The sequence below is a fragment of the Canis lupus genome, chromosome 2, assembly GCF_011100685.1.
Source record: "Canis lupus familiaris isolate Mischka breed German Shepherd chromosome 2, alternate assembly UU_Cfam_GSD_1.0, whole genome shotgun sequence".
NCBI classification, from domain to species: domain Eukaryota; kingdom Metazoa; phylum Chordata; class Mammalia; order Carnivora; family Canidae; genus Canis; species Canis lupus.
In genome coordinates, this window is record NC_049223.1 from 68,540,340 (window position 1) to 68,563,185 (window position 22,846).

Here is a 22,846-nt window from a genome sequence, read left to right on the forward strand (position 1 = left end):
AAACAAATAAACAAATAAATAAAAATAAAAGTCCTGTCATCTTTATAATGCTAGTCCCCTCAACCCCACAACTTCCCCAGGACATGGCATATTTCTCTTTTCATTCAGATCTTTATCACCTTCAATAAAATTTTAAAGTTGACAATATAAAAAAAAACAAAAACAAAAAAAAATAAAGTTGACAATATGATCACAATATTCCAATTCTTTATCTGTTAAACGGAGATAAAAAAAAATTCTCCCTCCTATAAAGGCCAGGAAGACTGAATGAGTAAGTAGCATACTTCATGGCACATGTTAACATGCTCTACACAAGGTTAAATATTATTTAATGTTATTATTCATGTACTTTTAAAAATATATATTTTATTTATTCATGAGAGACATAGGCGGAGTTTGGAAAAGCAGTCTCTCTGCGGGGAACCTGATATAGGACTCCATCCCAGGGGGGATCACAACCTGAGCCAAAGGCAGATGTTCAACCACTGAGCCATCCAGGTGTTCCTTCACATACATTTTTGAACTGATTTTTATTGCTTACCCCAAGACAACTGATATTATTTTTTAAAAATTTTTAATTTTTGATACTATTCCAAGAGACTTTTTATTTATTTATTTATGATAGTCACAGAGAGAGAGAGAGAGAGAGAGAGGCAGAGACACAGGCAGAGGGAGAAGCAGGCTCCATGCACCAGGAGCCCGACGTGGGATTCGATCCCTTAAGAGACACTTTTTTTTTGATACTATTCTAAAAATGATTTTGTCAATTCTTTTCTAATTGGCTACTGCTCATGTATCAGAAACCTACTGATTTGTACATCTCTATCTTGTAATCAGCTGCATCACTGATCACTTTCCTATGTAAACAAAAATATTGCTCCAAATAGTGATAATCTCTGCCTGCTTATCCTACTATATCTATATTTGGTTTAGAGTTCTTTGCAACTAATTCCACTTTCTGAATTTAATAGGTTTTGCTAGCTCTGTGATGAAATGAAATAGATATACTTTTGGGATCCCTGGGTGGCGCAGCGGTTTGGCGCCTGCCTTTGGCCCAGGGCGCGATCCTGGAGACCCCGGATTGAATCCCACGTCAGGCTCCCAGTGCATGGAGCCTGCTTCTCCCTCTGCCTGTGTCTCTGCCTCTCTCTCTCTCTCTCTCTCTCTCTCTCTGTGACTATCATAAATAAATAAAAATAAAAAAAAAAGAAATAGATATACTTTTAGAGCATATTGTGAATGAAATAAAGGAATTAAGTATTCTGAAATTTCAATAGACTGTCTTTAAAAGTCTACTGAGTGTTTTGAAAGATGGATTTCTAGGTATATTTTCAAGATCTTCTGGGGATTGTTAATCTCTTCAAAATGTTTACTTACTCCTGAAACATTTACAAACTTATATTTTCCTAACTGTACAAAGTAGAAAAACGCTGATACACATACAAGAATTTTATGTTTATTACATAAATATGTAACACAAGATAAATTATTTTTTGTTTCAGAAAACAAGCATGTGTACTCTGAGTCCTTGCATGTCTGCAAATGCATTTAATTGTCATCATAACTGAGTAACAATTTGGCTAACACAGAAGTCTATATTCAATATGTAAGTCTTTCAGAACGGTGTTGATATTTTTCCATCATGCAATGAAGATGAATATTCATTCATCAAATATTTAGTAAGAGTCCATTCTGGGCAGCACTCTTCAAGAATAGGAGATATAGCAGTGAACAAAAACAAAGATTCCTGCTCTGGTAGAGCTGACATTCTAGCTGTGAAGGAGTGGTTAACAAATACACACATAACTACAATATATTGTATATCAGATGCTGATTAAGTACAAAATAAAGTAAAGCTGGGGGACATCTGGCTGGCTCAGTCAATAGAACATACCACTCCTGATCGCAGGATTTTTTTTTTTTTTAAGATTTTATTTATTCAGGAGAGAGAGAGTGAGAGAGAGAGAGAGAGAGGCAGAGACACAGGCAGAGGGAGAAGCAGGCTCCATGAGGGGAGCCTGACGTGGGACTCGATTCAGGGTCTCAAGGATCAGGCCCTGGGCTGAAGGCAGTGCTACACTGCTGAGCCACCCGGGCTGCCCTGATCTCAGGATTTTAAATTTGAGCCCCACGTTGGGTAGAGAGATTACTTAAAAATAAAATCTTAAAAAAAAAAAAAAAAAAAAAAAAAAAAAAGGCTAGGGAGGAGTGGCCTGGGTCTTGAGGCTTCTCTTTGGAAATGAGCAGAGGTACCTGAGGAGAGTCAGTTCCAAGAGCTAGGCTCTGCTCTTTGGGTTTCCTTCTTCTTTTGGCATTATCATCTTTACTGCCCTGTTAGCTAGCACTCCAATGCATTCTAATAAATTGTAATATTTTGTCCAAGTAGTACAAAATATTTTAAGGTACAATTTGTTGCAGGTTACTATATATAGTTATATAGTAGGGGGTGGGGTGGGTGAAGAAGGTTAGGTATATGGATCCAGGCTCAGACTGACTTCAAATCCTAGTTATGCTGATTTTCTAAATTTGTTACTGTAGACAAATTAATCTCTGGGTATCTTGTAAAAATGAGGATAAGAATAACGTTCTCATAATATTGTCACAAAGACTAAATATATGACTTAAAAGTGCTCAGTCCAGTGCCTGGCACAGTAAGTATTAACTATGTTTTTCTTACACATATCCTTATTAGAGTTTAAATACTACTATTCTGTCTTCTCAGTGTCTCACTTCCTCACAGTGGGTTGACTTCACTACAATCCCTTTTCCAGATCATTAAAAAATATGTTAAAAGCCAGGTCCAATGTATATCAAGACTTAACATATACCCCAAGTCTGCTCTCTCAATGAGCCAGCATTACTTCAACTCCAATTCTCCAATGAAAAATTCAGTTTAGGGATGCCTGGGTAGCTCGGTGGTTGAGCATCTGCTTTCAGCTCAGGGTGTGATCCCAGTCTAGGGATCGAGTCCTGCATCGAGCTCTCTGCGAGGAGTCTGCTTCTCCCTTTATGTCTCTGCCTCTCTCGTGTATCTCATGAATAAATAAATAAAAATATTTTTTAATTCAATTCATTATAAAAAAAAAGACATCAAAAAACCCAAGTTAAGGGCAGCCCCAGTGGCGCAGCGGGTTTAGCGCCGCCTGCGGCCCAGGGCGTGATCTGGAGACCTGGAATCGAGTCCCATGTCGGGCTCCCTGCATGAAGCCCACTTCTCCCTCTGCCTCTCTCTCTCTCTCTCTCTGTCTCTATGAATAAATAAATAATCTAAAACAAAAAAAAAAGAAAAGAAAATAACTTGATTAAAATTAAAAAAAAAAACAAAACCCAAGTTAAAAAATATTAAATACTCTCTTGTAACAGAATTTAAGCAGTGAGAGAACAGTGAAAATTTTAAGTAACTTTTCTAAAAAAGATTTTTTTTTCAGTAATCTTTACATCCAAGGTGGGCTCCAACTTACATACAACCCCAAGATCAAAAATCACATGCTCTACCGACTGAGCCAGTCAGGCACCCCTGTAAATAACTTTTTAGGATCAACAGTTTTGTTTTTTTTTAAGATTTTACTTATTTATTCATGAGAAACACAGAGAGAGACAGAAACATAGGCAGAAGGAAAAGCAGGCTCCCTGTGGGGAGCCTGATGTGGGACTCCATTGCAGGACCCTGGGATCACAACCTGAGCCAAAGGCAGATGCTCAATCACTGAGCCACCCAGGTGTCCTCAAGGATCAACAGTTTTTGATGGTTATCCTAAAAAATCACCTTTTACTTAAAAGAAAACACTGTACTAGGCACTTGGTGTGGTCAGAAAGGCAAAAAATACCTTGTTTTCATACTTTACTCAGTACCACGGATTTACAACTATTAGAAAACTGTGGTGACAAATTATTATCTTTATTATTATGGCCAAAGGGAATGGCGCCAGTGCTTTTACATGACACTTAATTCTCTCATCATCCCATTTTCCAGATAAGGTTACCGAGGTTCAGAAAACTTCCCAAGAAGTTTAATTAAGGGTCAGAATTTCAAACCCAAGCCAACACCTTTAAGTTCTAAAGTTTGTTATTCTCACTCATTTAACCTGGACTGCTTAAAGATTAAAGGAAATAAAAATTAGACTACCAAGTCAACCTTTAGCATTTAGCTTGACATTCTTAAGTCTGCATGTAGTTGCTTTCAAACACCTGGTGTTTGCTATATTGCAAGACAACATGAAAAATATAAAGATTAAAAAAAACATCCTGGCCTTCAAAACGACTGCCAGAAGAACACAATGAACAGTAATGTTTCAAACAATCTGACTGTGTTACAGAACAGCAAAACACCCAATTGAAAATGTAAGCGATTTATCCAAATGTTCTTATTTTTTTACCACAGCGAGATTTGTTTATTGCTTTAAAAAAACGAAGACCCCTTACCAATGTAAGGAGATAGAGAACAAAGGGGAGGGAAACGAAATATCGATCAGTCCATTATATCAACCTTGCCAAAGAGTCCAACTACTCATTTAGAGTTGAAGGTTGCAACTTTTTACTTGCTTATAAAATTCAGGTCATATAAGAAATAACTTATTAAAACAACGTTTAAACTGTAAGTGGGGGCAAAACAGACGGCTTTAGACTAGGTGATTAGCCAGTTAGGGCAGGAAAGGAGCGTTAGTCTACTGGCACAGAACAAAGACTACTTTTCAGAATCTATTTCACTATTGAAGCAAAAAGAAATAAAACAGGAAGACCAAGCCTTTCAGGTACAAGCATCTTGCAACTTCCCTCAATTTTTGTCCATCTTATTGAGTGAGGAATGTCCTGCAAACCAACCTTTACCTACTCCGATTCCATTTCACTGTCTCTAGGGCTATTCTTACCCTTATGATGAACACCACCTTATAAAATAAAGGGGTCCATAGCAATGATCATTTTATCGGCCCAAGTCGGAAGTCTGGTTCGGAAAGCCTCAAGATCCGATTCCCACAGGTTGCTCCTGCCTCCGAGCAACTTAAGCTCCTGTTACCGCTAAGTCCGACCCGGCCCCAGAGAACGCGGCGCGCTGGACAGGGCACTCCAGCCTCACCCCATTTCACCCCGGCCCTCCCTCCCACGGTCCCTCCCCGCTCCGGCTGTCTTCACCCCCTACACCCTCAGTAGAGGCGTCTACCGCCACCTGCAATGAAGAAGGCTTTCCCTTTGGGGGTAGGGGGAGATAAAAGGTTCGCTTCTGGAAGGATCTGAATACTCAGAGCGCAGGGCAGCTGCAAAAGGTGGGAGGGGGAAGGGTCGGCAAAGGGGCGGGGAGCGCAGCGCTATCCATCAAGACCTTTGCGCTAAGAGATCACCAAGTCCCCTCTGGGCCTCCACTGCAGCCTCAGAATTCTCCCTCGCACCGAGGGCCGGGATGGGAGCGTGGAATCCAGGCTCCCGGGATGAGGAGGAGAGGAGGGGAGTTCACGATGGCCTCGGCCCCGAGGGGGCGGAAGGCAGGCGGAACAAAGCCACTGCTACCCATGCCCCCGGGGGGCCAGACGACCCAGAGGGACCGGGGAGGCCCGCTTACCTGCCGTCAGTAGCTGCATGGCGTGAGTGAAGGACGGGTCGAGCGAGTCCTTCTCGGCCATGAGTTCGGGCAGGTACTTGTTCTCCGGCTCCATCTTGACGGAGGCAGTGGCTGAGGGGGGCAGCAGCGGGGTCGGCGCCGGACCGCCCACCGTCGCGTCGGGGCCCGTGGCCGAGGGCGGCAGCAGCGGTGGTGGCTGCGTGGCGGGCGAGGCCCGGGCGCCCCCCCGGGATCCCCCTCCGCCTCCCCGCGACCGGTGAGGCAGCGGCGGCTGCCGAGACGGCGCCTGACGCACGGAGGGGTGGGCACCCGAGGGGTCCATGGAGCCGCTGCGGCCCGAGGACCGGCTCATGCGCGCGGCGGGGTCGTCCCGGCGCTGCATCGGGGCGGATGTGCGATCGAGGGATCGAGGAAGCGACGCGGCAGCGGCAGAGGCCCGAGCGGCGGTTGGCGGGGGTGGGAGAGCGGGAGCGACAGCGACCGAAGCCGACCCGAGCGACCCAGCGAAAGAGAGCACCGGAAATGAGGCGGCGCGCGTGCGCAGCCAGCCACCGGCACCGCCCTTGGGTCTCTCCGCGGAGAACAAAGTCTCCAGTCGGGCCACGGCGCCTGCGCACCGCCGCGGAGCCCGAAGAAGTCGCCTCCCCGCTCCCCTTTTCCCTCCGAGCCCGCCAGGCCAGAGTCTTGTGCGCGTGCGCGAGTGGCCGCGGGCTTCGTTCGTTTTCTCTTCCACGTGACTCGGCGCTAGCGGGACACGTGTCTCCTCCCCCTCTGGCCGGGTGCGCGAAGGGGCGGGGGCTGTGGAATGTCTTTGTCTGCGCGCGGGCCCGCGGAGTGTGGGGCGGGAGACCTGTTACTCGCGGGGCCACGCCCCCGCCAACGGCTGAGCGGCGGAGGGGGGCTGCGCCCAGTGGGGTTCCGGGTGGGAGTGAAGTGGGGTGGATATGGGGTGGGTAGAGGGGGTCCCTGAAGTGTAGAAAGGAACAGAGTCCGGCGCGGGGGGTCGCTGGAGGGCGGTCTGGGTCGGAAGAGAGGAGAGCGACTGCCTGAACCGGGGGGGGGGGGGGGGGGGGGAGGTACAGGACTCGGGGGAACTAGGAGAGAAGAAGGGACGACTGAAAGAGTCTGCTTCGGGGATGCGAGGTGGAGTTGGGGAAGGGACGCTTGCAGGGAGAAACTGAGGAAGGACGGGCCAGGGACTCGAACGAAGAGGGAAGGTTTAGATTGGAGGCCTGAAGTCTAGCGAGGAAAAGGGCGCCCGATGGGAGCAGGAACCTCAGAAGTCCTATCCCATGATTTCCAATATAGTAGGCTCTAAAAGGTGAGCCATTGTTGGTCTGAGAAGTCGTCTTAAAAGACGAAGACGAAGCATTTTAGCTCCTTATACAGTGCTGCTTTCTGCTGACTTTAGTGTTTTCTTCCGCAAAAAAAGTGAGGAAGAGGTCAGGTCCTTAATCCGTGATGGTTACTTATACCACTAGGATGGCTCCTTCTACTGATGCGAGTGTTAATCCCCCTGCCGCTGTTGGACTCTTCACAATGGATCATTCCAGACTTGCTCAGAAAGAGCATTACCACTGCTCTCCAGGCCAGGGCATATAGTGGACAGTCTCCCACAACAGTCTCCTCATCTTGGGGGTGCTATATGCAAATGAGCCCAGGTCTCTACTTCCAGAATTCTCAGAAACCTGGTGCTTTCCCTAACCTTTCTTTCCCTCCACAGATTTGTGTTTCCCCCATCCAAAGCACTCCCTTTTCCTTTTGGATCAGTTCCCCTAGTAAGCCCATGCTTTTCAAAACCATTTCTGGACATTGTCTTTTGTGTGGCTGGAAACTTAATTGTTGGCTCTGAAACTTAGAAGCCTTCAAACTAGGGAAGATTTAAGGTCTGGCTACCATCTGGGGGTGGGGGGGATTACCCACAGAAATGAGAACAAATATCTCCATAAACTATCACGTTTATTATATATTACTGTTATGTATATACAACAGTAATATATTACTGTTAGTACTTGACTTTGAAGTAGCATTAGGTAGTTTATAAGTAGGAGAAAACTGTTTTTGAGTAATTGTAATGAAAAATGTAAAGTGACCAGTGCCAAAAGATAGGTGACTATTAAGTGCCATTGAATTTCAAGGCAGGAGATAGATTTTGGCCAGGGGAGAATGAGTTCCAGGCAAGGGGAAGTGTGAATAAATGAACATTCAAAATGAGAATGTCAGAGATGCGTTTAAGGACTGGAAGTAATCCAATTGCAGACTATGAAGAAATAGGTAGGTTGAGAGAGCAAATGCATGGAGGAGGGGAAAAGGGGGCAAGGTGGATTTTATAGCTCTCTTGCAACTCATTCCTGCTGCTGTCCTTGAAAATCCTGTTTGGGTGGGAGTGGTATTACAAATGGCTGAAGTGTCCTTGCTCTATAATGAGATGTCCAGATGGAGGTACCTTGAGCTGAGGCTAATAAAACTTTGATAAAGAAGTGTCTGAGAAGGAGCTGGGTAATGGTATCTGTGGGTTTCTAGACTAGAATCACCAGTCTTTCCGGATGGCTGCCAAACCTTTACTTATTTGAAAAGAGTGGGGTTGAAGGGAGATTTGAGTTCTTCCTGATGAGACAAAAGGTAATCTCTGAGGCAACAGGTTGTGACGTTGTCCTGTACTTAACAAGTAAGGGATGCAGCAGCCTTCAGTTGGGGTGGAGGTGGGCCGGGGCCAGTCCAGGGGCTGAAGGGAGTTCCCTGGAGGTTAGAAGAGTAATTCCTGTCCTGAAAGCCCAGAGGTCTGGAGCTCATTTTGTGTTAACCATGATATCACCTGGTTCTCCAGGTTTGACTAAAGGTATTAACAGTATAAAGCCTTGTGAAAAGACTGACTTTGGAGTATTACTAGACAGATTCAAACACGACAATGCCTTGTCTTCGCTGTGTGTCATTAGCAAAAAGCACGGCCTGTCAGAGCCTTAGTTTCCTCCTTTCTAAAGTGGAGGTAACTGGTAATGACATCTACTTTGCAGAATTTGTGTGAACAAATACCAATGTAAACCTCCTGACAGAATTTAGAAGCAAAAGAAAAATTATCATCCTGCCATCTAGTGCCCAATGAAGAGTTTGAGGTGCTTCATCTCGGTTGTGGATCTCAAAGGCCTGCTCTCTAATCTGTATCACTTTCACTGACTTATAACTAGATTAATTTGGAAGGAGAGTTTTTCAAATACACTTTTACCCTGTTTCCTCCTATAATCCAGTTACTATGGTGTAGTAGGAGCAATTGAGAGCATAGTTATTCAGATGGAGTTGGCTGCTTCTTACCTGCTGGATGCTTGAGCACATTACTTACCCTTACTCAGCCTCTCCTTCCTCTTCTTTGATAAAATCAGGAGTTGAAACAATACCTACCTCCGGGCTATGAGGATTAAAGCACTCGGCACCAGGGATGGTAATTAGTAGGTGCTTGAGAGGTGATAGTGACCATTGTTATTATTACTACACGCATTTTTTTTGAGTACCTTATTACAGATTTTCACTTTCATGTGAGTCCCTAATGGATGGACTGGGAAAGGTAGAAATTTGTCTAGCTGCCTGATCTGTGTGATCTCTACCAATGGAGATCCACAAGCCCTGTCTACCTCTCCTGCTTTGCAGCCAGTTCCTGGGAGAAGAAGGGCTCCAGATCTGAACAGGAGACTTTCTCTTCCAAGAGTGTAATTCATCTGTTCAAGCTTAAACATCTTCTTGGTGCTAAATATGTGGAGGGTGGAGAAGGAGAAAGGGAGATCAAGATTTGATGTCTTAAATTTTTTCTAAATTTGTTTTCTATAAAAATATATACTTCTGGGGAGCCTGGTTGGCTCAGTCAGTAGGGCATGTGACTCTTGATCTCGAGGTTTTGAGTTCGAGACCCATGTTGGGTATGGAGGTCACTTAAAAATAAAATCATATAGATATATGTATATATACATATATTTCTAGTTTTAAGAAAAATCCAACCAGGGACACCTGGGTGGCTCAGTGGTTGAGTCTGCTTCTGGCTCGGGCCATGATCCTGGAGTTCTGGGATCGAGTACTGCATTGGGCTCCCTGCAGCAAGCCTGTTTCTCCCTCTGCCTATGTCTCTGCTTCTCTCTCCGTGTCTCTCATGAATAAATAAAATCTTAAAAAAAAAAGAAAAGAAAAAATCCAATCATAAGATAGGCATAAAGTGAAAAGTAAAATACACCCCAAACCTTGCCCATTCACTTGACTACCCTTCTCCAAAGGCCCTTATTCAATGGTTACTTGTGTAGCTTTCTAGACATTTTAATACATCTATATGCAAATCTATCTTTTTAAAAAAATTGCAGCATTCAGTATGAACAGTTTCGGACTTGTTTTTAAAGAAATATTCTGGCCATTTTTTCTTCTCAGTAAATATACATCTACTTCATTTTTCATGGCTGCCTAGCATTCCATCAACTAGGTCTGGTGCTTATATTTGGAAATGTGTAAGGGTCATTCCACCTTTTTAGTATGGCAAATCATAATGCAATGAGCATCATTGAACAACATCTTTGTGCACTAGTATCCATATATCTATAGGTTAATTCTAGAAATGATATAAAAAGACAGTGCCATGCAGCCGGGGAGGCCGCATTCTTTTCTCTCTTCTCCGCATTAATTCTGGGCATCATCTTCCCATAATTTTAGTCTTTGCCAATGTAGTAGATGAAAATGGCATGAGATTGAACATTGAATAAGAGTCCATACCTGGGGCAGCCCAGGTGGCTCAGTGGTTTACTGCTGCTGCCTTCAGCCCAGGGCCTGATCCTGGAGACCCGGGACCGAGTCCCATGTTGGGCTCCCTACATGTCGTGCTTCTCCCTCTGCCTGTGTCTCTGCCTCTGTGTGTGTGTGTCTCTCATGAATAAATAAAATCTTAAAAAAAAAGAGTCCATACCCTCAAGGAGCTCACTGCTGAGTGAAGGAGACAAATATACAAGCTAAGAGTTAACCATGTAGAGTGAAAAGTGTTATAGTAGAGGACTACAAAGAGCCGTAGGAATGCACAGGAAAGAGTGACTGACCAACCAGGGACATGAATTAAGGAAGTTGGATCTTTGGGAAGTTGCCAGGTGGAGTGGGGGCAGGCCATTTAAATATTGGTTGTTATGAATGAATGAATGAATGAATGAATGAATGAATGAATGAATATTGGTTGTTCAGCAGAGTGTGGTTCCTGTGCCTATTCTCCATTTTCCATGTTCATGGCTCGGGAATGTAGATCTCTAGCCCAAACTTCTGAGTTCCAAATCTAGATAGCCAATTGCACCCCTCTTTATACCCATGTTTAGCTGTGTCAGAGACTCCTCTAACTCCATGTGTCCCCAGAAGCATTCCAACTGCAGCCCTTAGCAGCACTGCTTCATGGCCCAGATGATGTAACAGAGCTCAGAGCTTGGAAGAAGCTCCTTTTTCAGGACCCAGGCCTCTCCAGCACCTCGAGAGCATCAGGGCAAGCAACATTTAAGGAGGGATTCCTTCTCAAGGCTATGCTCCTTGCTTGCCTCATTCTAGTCCCAGGGTGCTTTTTGCATTCTCACAGAAGGTGCCTTTGGTAGGGACAGTGGGGATCAGAGCAGGGTTGGTGTGGCCAGTGACAACCTACTGCTTTGTCTGACAGCCACTTGTCAAAAGTCCCTAGAAGTGTCCCAAAAATACTCAAAGGGGACTTTGCAGGGCCAACAACTGGAACTCGGGATGATGAATTAGTGTTCATGTGATTTTGTTTCTGTCCACAGGCTTAGGAGGCCTACATGATATTTGGATTATAATCATCTTTTCTGTTTGTCTCCCCAACTGGATGGTGAGCAGCTCATGGGCAGGAAACACTTCTGTCTTTGTATACACAGACAGAGGCTGGAACAGAGCAGCTTCATACATTCAATAAATGTATGCTGACCAAGTAAATATCTGCAAAATAATTAAACTCCCATTCTCTCCATTACCTTCACCACCAACCTGCTCCTCCTCCAGTGTCCCCTGTCTTAGGGAAGAGCACCCCTAACTCATTGGACAGCTGGAAGTCTGGGAGTCCTCTTTAACTGCTCTCCACTGCCTCACTGCCAACTATACAATCCATGCCTAAATCCTATTGTTTACTGCATAAATATTGCAAATCCCATGAATGTTTCCCTATCTCCACAGCCTCTGCCTCCATCAGAGGTGCTATAATGCCTCACTTGAACTTCTGCCATCCCTGGACTGGTCCCCTACTTCTATTCCTACTACTGCATCCTTTCTCTATTCTCTACCCAAAAGCCAGCATATTTTCAAAATGCAGATTTGATCATGTCTGCCTGCCTGCCTGTTTCTCTGTGTCTGTCTCTGTTCCTGTCACTGTCTCTCTGCCTCTCCTGCTCTCTCCTCTCTATCTCTCGCACGTAGCCCTCATAAAACCTTTTCACTGACTTCCCATTGCCCTCAGGATTAAAGACCAGAACCCTGAAGATGCCTGACTCACCCTGCTCACATGGTAAGCCCCGCCTGGCCTTCTTGCCTCAACTCAGGTCTTTCTCCTCAGTTCCTGTACTTAGCAGCACTGGCCTTTTTCAGTTCCTCAAAGAAGGCAGATTCCTGCCTCCTCCAAACTGCACACTTTCTGGTTCCCTACCCTAAAATTCTGATCACTTTACCCCTCCCTTCCCCACCACGTATTTTCCTTAGATACTGTCACTGTAATTTCAGATGTATTAAAATGTCACTTTTTAAAAAGAGTTTATTTTTAAGTAATCTCTACACCCACTGTGGGGCTCAAACTCACAACCCCAAGATCAAGAGTCACGTGCTCCACTGACTGAGCCAACCAGGTGGCCCCAAAATGTCACTTCTTTAGGGAATCTTTCCCAGATCCCCAAAGCAGGTCAGGTTAATTCTTGTTATATGTTCTTATGGCTTATTTTAAAACCTATCACATTTTAAATTTACTTTGCATTATTGTTTGAGTAACATCTGCTTCTGCCACTTGAATGTAAGCCCCAGGAGGTCAGGAACTTTGCCAGTGGTGTTTAGGGTTATGTCTTAGCACCCAGCAGAGTGCAGGGCTGGACTGTCTGCTCAACAAAGATTTGTTGGCTCAATGAATAGAAATAGGAATAGCACATGCAGAGGCATTAAAACATTACATTAGGGCAGCCCGGTGGCTCAGTGGCTTAGCGCCACCTTCAGTCCCTGGTGTGGTCCTGGAGACCCGGGATCGAGTCCCATGTCAGGCTCCTTGCATGGAATGGAGCCTGCTTCTTCCTCTGCCTGTGTCTGTGCCTTTCTCTCTCTCTGTGTATGTCTCTCATGAATAAATAAATAAAATAAATAAAAATTACATTTAAACATTACAAAACATTGTATGGGTCCCTGGTTTGACAAGTCATGTCATATGACTTAGATTAGAGGAGGGGAAGTGTGCTGGAGAATGGCAGGAGATGAGGCTCAGGAGGTAGTCTGTGTTTCAAAGCTCAAGTAAGGAAATAGGATGCCCTTGGGGAGCAGTGAGGTGACACAGTCACAGATCTAGAGTAGAAAAGGAAACCAGGGGATCCCTGGGTGGCGCAGCGGTTTGGCGCCTGCCTTTGGCCCAGGGCATGATCCTGGAGACCCGGGATCGAATCCCACGTCGGGCTCCCGGTGCATGGAGCCTGCTTCTCCCTCTCCCTGTGGCTCTGCCTCTCTCTCTCTCTCTGTGTGACTATCATAAATAAATAAAAATTTAAAAAAGAAAAAGAAAAGGAAACCAGTGGTCACAGGCCAGCTTTGCCCTGTGCATATGTTTTTTTTTTTTTTAAAGATTTATTTATTTATTTATTCAGAGAGAGCGAAAGAGAGGCAGAGACACAGGCAGAGAGAGAAGCAGGCTCCATGCAGGGAGCTGACATGGAACTCGATCCCGGGTCTCCAGGATCACACCCGGGGCTGCAGGCGGCGCTAAACCGCTGGGCCACTGGGGCTGCCCCTGTTTTTGTTTTTTTGTGCGTGCATATGTTTTAATTGGCTTGCCTAATTTTTAAAAATGAAATAGTTGCTGGTACTTAAACATTGGGAGAGTTCACATTTAAAAATAATTTATGAAAAAAATAAAAATAATTTCTGGATTTCTAGTTTTCTTGAAACATCAGACGTTCTAGGAACCCTGGGTTCATATTCCTTCAAAGAATAATTAGTTTCTGCCTTTAGAGGGAACTGCCTCTAACTCCCTAGACATTTTTACTACCAACCAGACTCAAGCATTTGAGTTAGTGACCCTTTTCTAGAGAGAACCATTGGTTGGAGCAGGTGGGGAAGGGCCGTGGAACTGAGGAACCAAAGAAGAGAATGAAGTTCATGTAGGAGCTGGAGACCCCTAGATCTAAGGGACATTACATCTGGACCCAGTCAGTCTGGCCTAGGCTTGGGATGGGGGAGGGAAAGAAGCTTCAGAACCTAGAGACTCTCTTCCGCCATCGGCAGCTTTTATTGGACTAAAGTAAAGAGAAGATAAAAACAAACCAGGAGGGATCCCTGGGTGGCGCAGCGGTTTGGCGCCTGCCTTTGGCCCGGGGCGTGATCCTGGAGACCCGGGATCGAATCCCACGTCGGGCTCCCGGTGCATGGAGCCTGCTTCTCCCTCTGCCTGTGTCTCTGCCTCTCTCTCTCTCTCTCTCTCTCTGTGACTATCATGAATAAATAAATAAAATCTTTAAAAAAAAAAAAAAAAAAAAAAACAAACCAGGAAATCTACTTTGATCCTAGCTGATCTGAGTGTAAATTAATGGAAATCTTGGAATTTTAGCAAGATAAATGCTAACTTCTGGGCTCACCTATGCCCTGTCCATGTCACAGAGAGATAAAAGATGAATAAGACTATAGTTCTTACTGTTGAAGAAATTGATAGTCTTGTGGGGGAGAAAGATAAATAACTAAATATTACATGCTGGATAATAGAATAGAGAAGCAGTTGTTCATTCAATAGATATATTTTGAGCACCTGCCATTTGCTAGACACCATGCTTGGTGCTGAGATATAATTTTGAAGAAGACAGATACGCCTCTGACTCAGAGCTTACATCCAGGTGGTGGTTTGGGAGATCAGAGGATGAAGGAATTAATTCTGACAGGAGTCTAACATCTGGAAGCCAATCATTTGAGTTGGGCCTGAAAAGAAGCTTACAGTGTTGCTAGGGCTTGGGTTGAAGCATGAAAGATCCATTCTAGTCAGAAGAAAGAACAGGAAGGAATGGTGAGAATATTTAAGGAATAATGAAGTATTGGGTTGGAGTGACTTTTATAGAAGAGAAGGAAGCATATTATTTAGACCCTAGGTTTCCTGTGAATCTAAAAACCATTGGATTTTTTTCTAGAAATAAATTCTTTAAAATGGAACTGTTTTAGGGGGCTTGGGTGGCTCAATTGATTGAGTATCCAACTCTTGATTTCGGCTCAGGTCTTGATCTCAGGGTATGTGTTTGAGCCCTGACAAGGGCTCTGCATTCAGTGGGGAGTCTGCTTGAGATTCTCTCTCTCTCTCTCTGTCCCCTTGCCCCCACATTTATGCGTGCATGCTTGCTCTCTTTCTCAAACAATAAATAAATCTTTAAAATGGAACTGTTTCAAAAATAACTAAAATGAAAAACAAATCCAGGGGGTGAAAATACTATTGTCCCAGTATAAAGAGTTTCACTATAAAATAAGGGCATCGTTTGAAATCAACAACTGTCTACGGCCATACGACCCTGAACACCCGCGATCTCATCTGAAATCAACACAACAGTTCAGAACTTACACATTGAAATGAGAGGTTTTGAATTCCTCTTTTCAAAATTGTCTTCAGAGCCTAAAGTCCATTCTTCAGACTGTTATCAAAGGTGACAAGTTTTTATTCTTGAAGTTGAAGTTAATTTGAGGAAACAAATAATTCAGAGCCAAAGTTAGTGAATAAGCCAGAAATCAAGTTACGGGCACCTGGCTGGCTCAATCAGTAGAGCAGGCAACTCTTGATTTCATGGTCATGAGTTCAAGCCCCGTGCTGGGCATGGAGCTTGCTTTAAAAAAAGAAAAGAAAAGATATCAAGTTGGGGAGGATTTTTTTTAAAGATTTTATTTATTTTTTAAACATTTTATTTATTTTTAGAGACACACAGAGAGAGATGCAGAGACACAGGCAGAGGGAGAAGCAGGCTCCATGCAGGGAGCCTGATATGGGACTCGATCCCGGGTCCCCAGGATCACACCCTGGACTGAAGGTGGCGCTAAACCCACTGAGCCACCAGGGCTGCCCAAAAAGATTTTATTTATTTATTTGAGAGAGAATGAGAGAGATCACAGAGGGAGTGGGAGAAGCCGGCTCCCCGCTGAGCAGAGAGCCTGATGTGGGGCTCCATCCCAGGACCCAGAGATCATGACCTAAGCTGAAAGCAGACGCTCAACTGACAGAGCCACCCAGGAGAAATATTTTTTAAAGAAAAAGGTGTGATGACAAAGTAGTGAATCTGATTTTCTTGAGTAACCTTTAAAGTGATCGTGAAATCAATTCTAAAAGATGACATCCCCAAATACTTTTGAGCGATGATGACTGTCAGAACAAGGGTAGACACACCCACCCAAAGCAACTCCTTCAAGGACAGCACTTGTTTCATTTATGTATGCATGCATTCATCCATTCAATAAATATTTATTAAATACCTACCTAATAGATGCTAAGCATTGTTCTGGGCATTGAGGGAAGTGGTGAACAAGATAGGCAGGTCCCAGCTTTTGTGGTACTTTGTAAAGTGGAGAGGCAGATAATTACCAAATAAACAAGGTCAGAATAAGTTTCAGGAAGACAATGAAACCAGGGGTGCCTGGCTAGCTTATTCAGCGGAGCATGTGACTCCTGATCTTGGGGTCGTAAGTTTGAGCCCTACATTGAGTGTAGGTATTACTTGAAAACAACCCCCGCCCCACCCCCTCCGCCATGGGGCAGCCCGGGTGGCTCAGCGGTTTAGCGCCACCTTCAGCCCAGGGTGTGATCCTGGAGACCCAGGATCAAGTTCCACATTGAGCATCCTGCATGGAGCCTGCCTCTCCCTCTGCCTGTGTCTCTGCCTCTCTCTCTCTTAGTCTCTCATGAATAAATGAATAAAATCTTTTTTTAAAAAAAGACCCCCCCCCCCAAAAAAAAAGAAAAGAAAATGAAACCAGATACTTTGATAGAGTGACCAAGAAGGGGTGGGGTTGGATACTTTAGGTGGGGAAGGTCTCTGAGAGGGTCCTGATGAGGGGGAAGAAGCTGGCCATGGCAAATGCTGAAGGAAGGAGATTCTGGAAAAAAGGAACAGCAAGTGCAGGGGCTTTGAGATGGGAACTGATTGAATTCTAGAAACAGAAGAAGGCCATTTGGCTGGAGAATAAAGTGAGCATGGGGATTAGCCATAGAAGTGAGATGGGTGAGGTGGTGGGTTCAGAATCCTATATAACCATGAGGGCTGTGGCACCAAGTTTTTTCTGACTTTTTAAAAAGCTTTTATTTATTCATTTATGAGAGAGAGAGAGAGAGAAGCAGAGACACAGGCAGAGGGAGAAGCAGGCTCCACGCAAGGAGCCCGATGTCGGACTCGATCCCAGGACTCCAGGATCACTTCCCGGGCCGAAGGCAGGCACTAAACCGCTGAGCCACCCAGGGATCCCCTTTTCCTGACTTTTGTGGAAAAGTGATGTGCAGGATGGGAGAGAACAGAAGTACAAAGAAAGACCAATTAGGAAGCTGTTACAGTAAAATATTCAACAAATATTTTTCGTGCATCTGCTATATGCCAGGAACTGTGCTAGATGCTATAGGGATATATTGGTGAATAAGATGTAAGTTTCTGTCCTCAAGTTGCTGACGACAGTGCAGGACAGACAAGAAAACTGGGGATTGTCTATCAGTAAATGCTAGAATGGGGTAAGTACAAGGTGCCATGATAACACAGAGGGGGGTCCTTTGTCTGAGAGGTTAAGGAATGCTTCTTGGAGGAGGTGTCATTTAAGGTGAACTCGAAGGACCTCAGGAATCAAATCAGCTCGGTGAAGGGCTGAGGAAGGTCATCCCAGGCACTGAGAGGCTTAGAGGGGAGTGAGAACTTAGTGAGTTTGAGGACCCGCAGAGAGTACAGCATGGCCAGGTCTTAGACATATGTCTTCTGTTAAAGAAATCAGTCTTAAGTTGTCTGCTTTTATTTTTAAATATAAGCTTTTTGAATTTGTGTGGGAAAGGTTTTTCAGCACAGAATGACATAGTTCAGGGGCCTGCCCAACTCTCAACTGCCTCTCCCTAATCTCCTTGGATTAGTTTTAATAATAATCTATTGAGCTGTAACTTTGAACCTGATATTATACCTAGTGTCGAAAAGCACAAAGCATCCTGGATGAACACCTCTGTTTTCCCCTAGCTAGATGAGAAGTGGCTGTGGAGGGAAAAATCACTACTCTCTGAGTAATGGAAAAGACCCTACTTGGGAAACTGCTTGAGACAACTTAGATCCTACCATCCATGAGGCCACAGCCCAGGGGGACAGTGGCTTGGGGCCTGTTTTTTTTGTTGTTGTTGTTTTGTTTTGTTTTGTTTTAAGTAGGGTCTGCGCCCAATGGGCTTGAACTCACAACCCTAAGATCAAGAGTCACACACTACCAACTGAGCCTGCCAGGCGCCCCTGGTTTAAGCTTTTTTTCTTTTCTTTTCTTTTTTTAAGATTTTATTTATTTATTTGACAGAGAGAGAGAAAGAGAGTGAGCACAAGCAGGTGGTGCAGCAGGCAGAGGAAGAGGGAAAGAGCCCAATGCAGGGTGGATCCCAGGACTCCCAGATCATGACCTGAGCTGAAGGCAGACACTTAACCAACTGAACCACCCAGGTGCCCCTGCTTTAATCTTTCTTATAGATTCCTGAAAAATTCTATTAGTTGAAGGATAGGACCAGTCAGTTGATTCTATGCTCCAATAAGGTGACTTGCTAGGTTTGTCCCTAACCTCTAGGGTGGTTGTGCTTAAAATGGATTCCTGACTGGGGCAGCCCCGGTGGCGCAGCGGTTTAGCACCGCCTGCAGCCCAGGGTGTGATCCTGGAGACCGGGCTCCCTGCATGGAGCCTGCTTCTCCCTCTGCCTGTGTCTCTGCCTCTCTCTCTAACTGTGTTGTGTCTCTATGAATAAATAAATAAAATCTTTAAAAAGAAAAATGGATTCCTGACTGGCATAGTTAGTCTGCATTTCTTTGGATAATGGTTCACTACCTGTGGGGTCAGATTTTTTCCTGAGGCAAGATCACTAGAGCACTTAGGACTTTTCAGATACTTTTTTTTTTTTTTAAACCGATTTTATTTATTTGAGAGAGCGAGAGAGAGCACGAACAGGGTGAGGGGCAGAGGGAGAAGCAGACTCCCTGCTGTGCAGGAACACCCTCCGCCCCCCATACACACACAAACACTCCTGCCCTCCAACACAGGGCTCTATCTAGAGACTCTGGGATCATGACCTGAGCTAAAGGCAGATACTTAACCGACTTAACCACCCCACCTTTTTTCTTTTAAAGATTTATGTATTTATTTGAGAGAGACAGAGAGAACGAGAGAATATGAGCACGAGTGGGAGGAGACCTGAGCTGAAACCAAGAGTCAGATGCTCAACCAACTGTACCACGCAAGCGCCAGTCAAATCTTTTTTGATAGGAGAAGCTGGTCCTACTTCTCTCCACGATTCAGTCCTTACTAGGAACTTGGAATCACAGAAAACCAATAATAGTCAACATCTCCATGTGTTCAATTTATATAATTCTCACAACAGTCCTATGAAGCTGGTGCTGTTATTCTTACACTATGGTTGAAAAAGTACAAGCACAGGAAGGTTATATCACTTTCTCCAGGTTACCAGGGATTTGAACCCAGGCAGTTAGACTCAACCCAAATTTTTAAGCAATACATTGCAAGTGGGACCAATTTAGGGATTTAATTACAAGGATATAACCACAAACCCCTATATAAATTGGTAATAATAATAAAGTGATATAAATAAATATAAATAATAAGTGATATAAATAGGTAAATTTTGTCCTCTAGTTCTATAAAATTGGGCATAATTATATTGGATACTTCTTTTTTTTTAAAGTATTTATTTAGGCAATCTCAACACCCAATGTGGGACTTGAACTCATGACCCCTGAGATCAAGAGTGGCATGCTCCACTGACTGAGCCAGCCAGGTGCCCCAGGCATGATTATATTGAATTCAGTAATTATATGATGGTATCAATACAATCGTTTGAGATATTTATGAACACAAACATTTATAGACAAGATATTAACAACCCATAACAACAGAATTTCTGGGATGCCTGGGTGGCTCAGCAGTTGGGCACCTGCCTTCAGCTCAGGTCGTTATCCTGGGATCCTGGATCGAGTTCTGCATCAGGCTCCCTGTGAGGAGCCTGCTTCTCCCTCTGCCTATGTCTCTGCCTCACTCTCAGTCTCTGTCTCTCATGAATAAATAAATAAATCTTAAAAAAAAAAAACAACGGAATTTCTTTGCATCATTAAGTTAACCTAAGCAAATTAGTTTTCAACTATTATTTTTTTTAGTTTTAATTTTAATTTAAAACTATTATAATATTAAGTTTCTATGATAAGCTCATGGTAAGTAATTGTGCTTGCTTTCTTAAAGTTTATCAAGTCTTTGGCAGGGGAGAGCAGGACGAGGGAGGAAGAATGACTAACCCTCTAAAAAAACAGTCTAAAGGAAACTAAAGTTGGAGTCTTTTCCTGTTGGTAAGTCTCCCTGTTGCAGAGACTTCAAAAATCTTTCATTCGCCTTAGAGCCCAACACCTATAATGTCTAGTATATTACTACTGCAAATCACAATTACTTTTTTTAAAAAAAGGATTTAATATATGTCAGGTTCTGTGTAAGCCTTTAAGACTAAGAGAAAGGACTATAGTTATGCTCAGGGAGGAAGAAACTGAGCCTCAGAGTTTAAATAACTTGTACAGATCACAAAAGTGGTGAGTTAAAGTTTGGAACTTGGGATTGTCCAATTTTGGAGTCCAAGCTCTCAGACTACAACTCGGTATAGAGATTGGCTCTAAGAAATAGATATTTATTTAAATGTATGAAAATGATTATTATAATGAAAGTCTTTCTCCTACAATTTTGAGCAAATCAGACTCTCCTTTCATCCCAAACTGCTTTTCAGTTTATCAGATCAAAATATGAAACAGGAAGCACTAGGGGTCATTATCTCTCTCTCTTTTTTTTTACTTCAACACTGGGCCCACTTGACACTTTCTTGATGTGTTACAGAGCATATCATTCTTTATGAATGTCACAGAATTACCAGCTTGTCATTAGCAATGGTTCTTCTTTTAAAAAATATTTTATTAGGGATCCCTGGGTGGCGCAGCGGTTTGGCGCCTGCCTTTGGCCCAGGGCGCGATCCTGGAGACCCAGGATCGAATCCCACATCAGGCTCCCGGTGCATGGAGCCTGCTTCTCCCTCTGCCTGTGTCTCTGCCTCTCTCTCTCTCTCTCTGTGACTATCATAAATAAATAAAAATTTAAAAAAAAATAAATAAAAAATATTTTATTAGAGAGTGCATAAGCAGAGGGAGCTGGAGAGGGAAAAGCGGGGCTCCCTGATGAACAGGGAGCCCGACTCTCAGGGCTCAATCCCAGGACCCCGGGATAATGACCCAAGCAGAAGAGAGACATCCAACTGACTGAGCTACCTAGGTGCCCCAGAAATGTTTTTTTTTTTAATTTTTATTTTTATTTATGATAGTCACACAGAGAGAGAGAGAGAGGCAGAGACACAGGCAGAAGGAGAAGCAGGTTCCATGCACCGGGAGCCCGACGTGGGATTCGATCCTGGGTCTTCAGGATCGCGCCCTGGGCCAAAGGCAGGCGCCAAACCACTGCGCCACCCAGGGATCCCCAGAAATGGTTTTTAATAAGAGATCTAAAACATCTCTGTGGGGGTACCTGGATGGCTCAGTTGGTTAAGTGTCTAACTTTGACTCAGGTCAATGTCCCCTGGTTGGGCTCCATACTCAGTGGGGAGTCTGCTTCTCCCGCCCCCACCTCTGCCCCTCCCTGACTTGTGCACGCACGTGTGCTCTCTCTCAAATAATTTTAAAAAATGAAAGTAAAACATCTCTGTGAAAATGGCTGATATAGATGACTTGTTCTCTAGTAGATGGGGTGAGAAAACAAGAGTTGAGATTAGGCATTGAATAGCATGGCAGAAGCCAAGTTGGGTCTGCCTGTGGAATCTAAAAAGATCATTGTAGAACAAAAGTGTTTATTTTCTTGGTTTTGTTTGTTTTAGTGATGAAAATACAAGGTCTTCCCAAATAACCAAAATATCCCTTTCATTGAGAGATGGGAAGACACAAGCAAAAACTTCCAATTCACACCTTAAGACAAATATCACACCTTAAGACAAATTCTGGATGGCATAGAAATAGTTTAGTAAATCACACCCAGGTGATTTCTGGGAATGCCATCTAGGAGACAGCAACCTGCAAAGTTAGGATGATTTCAAAGGAAGTGGTTCATGCCTTAAACGAGCAACTAATATACGGTGCTATCTTCTTCATGGCCAGAATCCAAAGGTCCAGAATGGAAGTGAGAGTGAGCTTTCACTTATTTATACTTAATAACTCATCCATAGAATTTTTTTATTTTTTGTCCCTGCAACTTTGGGTTCAGTGAGTTTGGAGGCTCTTTCCCAAAGAATGCTTCCATCAGGGAACACAGACATTAACCTGGTTCCATTATATTGGAAGCTGAGACTTTTCCCTGGTCATTTAGGGCTCCTCATGCTATTCAGCCAATGGAAGAAAAGAGGTTTACAGGGGAGTCTGGGTGGCTCAGTTGGTTAAGAGCCTGTCTTTGGCTCAGGTCATGATCCCAGGGTCCTGAGATCAAGCCCCATGTCAAGCTCCCTACTCAGCAGGGGAGTCTGCTTCTCCCTCTCCCTCTGCCCCTACTCATGTATGCTCTCTCTCTCTCACTCACTCTGTCTCTCAAATAAATAGATAAAATCTTAAAAGAAAAGAAAAGAAAGAAAGGAGGTTTACAATATTGGCTAGGGTGACTGATCCTGATTATCAAATGAAAATTAGGTTGCTGCTATCAACAGGGGCAAGGAGAACCCTGTCCGTTCCCAGTGGATTCACTAGGGTACCTCCTAGTACTTCCATCAATGTAAAATTGTAGCAAAGTAGTAAAGATGGGAATGCTAACGGCTTGAATCCTGTGGAAAGGGAGGTTTAGGTCATCCCA

The 22,846-nt window shown here is 44.0% G+C and overlaps 1 protein-coding gene and 1 long non-coding RNA gene across 5 annotated transcripts in view; one reads left to right on the top strand and one right to left on the bottom strand.

The window, feature by feature from the left end:
* The window catches only part of KHDRBS1 (KH RNA binding domain containing, signal transduction associated 1), a 39,461-nt gene extending 33,383 nt beyond the window's left edge, over positions 1-6,078 (bottom strand). The window contains exon 1 of one of the 2 annotated variants that reach the window (XR_005355888.1): positions 5,555-6,078. Coding sequence is in view for 1 of the 2 variants with exons in the window: in XM_038531264.1 (XP_038387192.1) it covers positions 5,555-5,936 (382 nt within the window). In the remaining variant the exon portion in view is untranslated. The remainder of the gene's footprint in view (positions 1-5,554) is intronic. The other variant, XM_038531264.1, reaches the window with a different exon arrangement.
* Positions 6,079-6,665: 587 nt separating this feature from the next.
* Positions 6,666-22,846, top strand: part of LOC111093096 — a 54,104-nt gene continuing 37,923 nt past the window's right edge. For all 3 annotated transcript variants that reach the window (XR_005355890.1, XR_005355892.1, XR_005355891.1), the window contains exon 1: positions 6,666-7,828. This is a non-coding gene — a long non-coding RNA (uncharacterized LOC111093096). The remainder of the gene's footprint in view (positions 7,829-22,846) is intronic.